The 4478-nt window shown below is 61.3% G+C and overlaps 1 protein-coding gene across 1 annotated transcript in view; it reads left to right on the forward strand.

Annotated features, from left to right (window-relative positions):
* Positions 1-4211, forward strand: part of RAMP1 (receptor activity modifying protein 1) — a 32605-nt gene extending 28394 nt beyond the window's left edge. Inside the window, exon 3 of the mRNA XM_004701868.2 lies at positions 3645-4211. Within this exon, the coding sequence (XP_004701925.1) occupies positions 3645-3900 (256 nt within the window). The 3' untranslated portion in view covers positions 3901-4211. The remainder of the gene's footprint in view (positions 1-3644) is intronic.
* The last annotated feature ends 267 nt before the right edge of the window (positions 4212-4478 follow it).

Consider the following 4478-nt stretch of genomic DNA (forward strand, 5'->3'; position numbering starts at 1 on the left):
GGGAGGAGCAGGGAGAAGGACAGAGGGGTGAGGCCACACAGAGGCATTGGCTTGTAGCACAGGTGAGGCTGGAGCGTTGGAGGTGCGTCCTGGGTAGGGATGTGCACAGTGGGCTGTGGGGCTCTGAGAGACCAGTGGGGGAGGGGCGGGGACAGGGCAGGGATAGAGGCACCTGCTGGAGCTGGGAAGGAAGGGGTGTGGAGAAGCCGGGGTCAGCTCTGCAGGGAGAGTCGGAAGCAGGGCCCTGGCCACCCTCTGGGCAGAAGCATGGGTGGTACCATGAGGGCTGTGAGCTCAGCAGCCGTCAAGACTCTGGGCCTCGGGGCAGGCTGGGAGGCGGCAGGACCCTCGGCCTGGGGGTGAGCAGTCTGACAACTTGGAGACCCCCAAAGGAGACCCCACCAGGGTTCAGGTGAGGAGGGAGGGAGGATGTGGGGGACTGGAATGGCACAGGGTTCAGGGAGTGGGGCAGAAAGAGGGGGGCAGGCAGAAGCCCAGGGAGGGAGCTCCCCCTGGTGGCTTCTCCCTTCCCAGCAGCACCCCAGAATGAGCAAGAGCAGGTGGGAGTCTCAGGAAGAAGGGGCCCCGGGTCCAAGACGGCCAGTGGGGCAGGGTCCTGTGGAAGCTGGCCCCTGTGGCACTCCACTGCCGATGGCACCCTGCCCCCAGGAAGTCCATCTGTCATCCAGGCATGGTACCTCATCCTAGGCTGGAGAGCTCTCTTGCCTGATCCCTGGACCCAACAAGGAGGGGAGACCTGGGCCAAGAATGGGGGTCCCCTGACATCCCAGCCCCATCCCTTCCAGTGAGCACCCACACTTCCCATGCATGTGGGGGGTCCCGGTACTAGAGTCACCTGGGGAAGCAGCTGTCAGTGAGGCACCCAGTCTTCAGGAAGAGCTCCCAGCGCGCATCCCCCAAATGTGGCACCCATGAGAGTGTGTACATAGCTTGGGAGGGCTGACAGAAGAGTGGGGTGCAAGGCAGCAACACTGCAGGCTCAGGGAGGGGTGACACATAGGTGGGGGAGCAGGTCTCTGAGCCCTCAGCTTCCCACCTGGCCTGAGAAGGTTAGCAGAGGCCTTGGGGGCTCAGGGATCCCAACCTCCACAAGCCTTTCTCCAACCTGAGTGACCCCCAAGCTGGTTGAACCCCTCAAAACAGCACAGCATCCTGGACCCCTGTACCACAGTTGCTCCCCAACAGGCTGGTTCTCCCACAGTTTCAGAGACCAGGCATGTGCATTCAGGGCACCAGGTCAGGGGTGGGCGTGGGGGGAGGTTCCAACTGATGCCACGTCAGAGGGACCCGATGTGCAACAGAAGGGAACAGCGCCCGGTCCTGCGTCAGCCTCACCAGGGTTGTGATGTCCAAGGGTGTTGCAGCGGCTGCTGTGGCCGTCTATCCCTCTCAAGGAGCGCTGTCCTCTCTTCCACCCACTCCCTACCTCCGTGTCAGGCCAGCTCCACGGAACGGCACCCCAGGGCCCCTTCAAGAAAGGGATCGTGGCAAGGCTGGGCTTGGGCCCCTGACGGAGTGGCAATCCCCCCTCGGTAGTCGGGCACCTTCCACTTGAAGTCTGCGTAAGCTGACCCTGTCCCAGGCTGAGGCCAGCGGTCCTGGCCAGCCCTCTCGGAACATCCGATCCTGGCCAGCCCTCTCGGGACATCCAGTCGGCTCCGGAGTAACATGGGAGATGGTTAAAGGAGAGTATCCGGATCATCGTGGTTTCTTTTGTTTGTGAAAAGACACTCGTGGCTCTTGGGTGATTATCACATTTCCAGGAGGGACGTCTCAGGAGTTTGCCGAGCCCGAGTCTTGGGATTCCAACCCTGTAAGGACACAGTAGATTAACTGCACCCTGGGGTCCCCGCGACTGTAAATCTTTGTAGGAGCTGGCCCCGTTGTCTTCCTCCCACCTTGCGGTTAGCAGCTACCCCACCCACAAGCCACTGCACCACCAGTTCTAGAACGTTCTAGCTCAAAGAGGGCACTCCTTCAGTAGCATGAGAAATGCACATGGAGAATGGAACAGCAAGGGCAAGGGTGTGTTTTATAGATTATCCTGGGCCCTTCCACCCAGAGCAGCCGTGCTCTGAGCAGGGTCCTCCCTTGCAGCAGCCTACTGCTGACCAGACACCCGTTGGCAGAGCCTCAGCTGTCCCCTCTGAGAAAATAAACCAGGTGACGTGAACCGCAAGCTGCCCAGCACTGATATTTTAGGCTTTCCCAGCGGGGAGGGAGGCATTTCACATTTCCAGAGGACAGGTCCTGGCCCCGGGATGCCCCGCACACCTGACTCAGCGCAGGGCCTGGGGTGGCGTGGCCGAGGTAGGGCACCTTCCCACTCTGCTTGCCCAGCCCGGAGGCCACAGAACCTCTCTGGGAACACTCCTCAGGCCCGTGCTGTCTGCCCTGGGCCTGTAGCCCCAGTCCCTGACAGGTGGACACTGGCTCTGGGGGCCCCGTGTGTCAGAGCAGACAGGGAAGGAGCCTGGTTCTGGACACACACCGCTGACCTCCGGAGCATGGGAGTTGTTTGCGCCCCTGGAGACTCGGCACTGAAGGGTGGCTCCATTGGCTCTGGGAGGATGAGGGTGGGTACTTGTCATCCCGATGGCCTTGATCAGCCTCCCCAGGCCCGAGGGTGGGGAGCATGGGCTAATGCTCCCGCCCGCATGAGTGGGAAGACAGACAATTGAAGGGGACCAAGGGGCTTCCTTTGCAGCGTGGTCTCGTTTATGAGAAGACCGACAGCCTCGGACCCCCAGGAGCAGCGCTGCTCTGAGCTGCTGCGTCTCGCAGAGTCCGGATGGGCTCAGCGGGCAGTGGTTCTGGGCCGAAGAGCAAACAGATAGAAGTGTGGTCAAAGCGCTCCTTGGAAACAAGAGTGGACAGTGTGTTGGGAGGGAGCGTGTCTGAGGGCCAGCAGGAAAGAGGGAGGCCCTTGGCCAAACGGACGGGCTCCACATAGCAATGCAAGTGGGCTCGGCAAAGGACCGGCCGCCGGCATTTCCTCCCGATGCACATCAGGCCACTGAGAGTTGGAACCAACGCGAGGGCACCTGGCACGGAAGAAAGGCCTGGTGACCTGCTTCTGTGCTGGTCCGTGGCAGGGACGCCAGGGGCAGGCGTGTGGGGCAGTTCAACTCTGCCACTCACGGAGGGAGGTGGCCGTGAGTCAGAGCTGACTCCACATAATGGAGTGGTTTCACCAACCTAAACCAGGCCTGTCTGTGTTTTATAGGGAGACTAATCCTATCGGAGTGGGACCGCAGGTTAACCTGGCTGCTCACGTATTCCAAGTCGCTGTTTTTACCCAAGGTCAGATTCATCAGGCCCCAGTGTCAGGACTTGGACATAGCCTTTGGGGACACAACTTCATTGGCCTCAGGATGAGTCCTGTGGACGCTTAGAGAGGTGTCCTCCAGGCTGAGGGGCCCTGAGAGCCATTGTCCCTCCCCTCCCTGCGCCTGCCCAGGGTGTGGTCCCACAGCCCTTGGCAGCCCCAGGCTGGGACGGATGCCCTCAATCCCAGCTTTCCTGGCGGGCCTGGGCACATACATGCAGGATGTCTGGGGAGCCCCCATAGGTGCGTCAAGAACCACCTCCCACAGAGCTGACGCCAGCCCTTCCCTCCGCAGCACCTACAGCGAGCTCACCAAGTGCACCCACCATGTCGCGGATCAGCTGGAGTGCTTCTGGCCCAACGCCGAAGTGGACCGCTTCTTTGTGACCATCCACCGGCACTACTTCAACAGCTGCCCCGTGTCCGGCCGGGCTGTGCACGACCCGCCAGGCAGCATCCTGTGTCCCTTCATCGTGGTGCCCATCCTGGTGACCCTGCTGGTGACCCTGCTGGTGGTCTGGCGCAGCAAGAGCAGGGAGGGCATCGTGTAGCGGTCGGAGGCAAACCCTGGGGCCAGGGCAGAGACCAGGCTGCCCCACTATCCCCCAGCAAGAGAGGAACTGAGACCCGCTGCCTGCAGACAAGGAGCGCTTCGGGGTCTCAGAGGGTCCCCCTCACAGAGGTGCAACCAACCCCGGAAGGGCCACCAGGGGCATCATGGCCCTTTGTTTCTGAACCTGCGTTTCCAGTTCTGCTCCCTGACACACACACCCCTCACTGTTTAAAGGTCACCATGTTCTGCCCACCCACCCCAGAGATGGCTTGTGCAGGGATGGTATGTGATTAAAGGATGTCCCTCATAGCAGGACTCCTTCTTTCTGGCTGTACCCCTGGGAATGTGGTTTCGGGGAGAACTCTCATGTGGAGACCTGGGTCCCGTCCGTGTGACTGCTGTGCAGCCTCCACCTGTCTGTCCATGAGGCTGGCGGGTTGCTCTGGTGCAGAACAGGTTTCAGGGGTTCCTCCAGGCTAAGAGACTAGGAGGGAAGGGCTGGCATTGACCTCCAAGAAGCAGCCCAGTCTGTCCGCCCCCAATCCTGGGGTTGCCGCAGGACCAGCAGTGTCTCGT

The sequence above is a fragment of the Echinops telfairi genome, unplaced genomic scaffold (genome assembly GCF_000313985.2).
Source record: "Echinops telfairi isolate 266 unplaced genomic scaffold, ASM31398v2 ScPeMD7_3;HRSCAF=10, whole genome shotgun sequence".
NCBI lineage: Eukaryota > Metazoa > Chordata > Mammalia > Afrosoricida > Tenrecidae > Echinops > Echinops telfairi.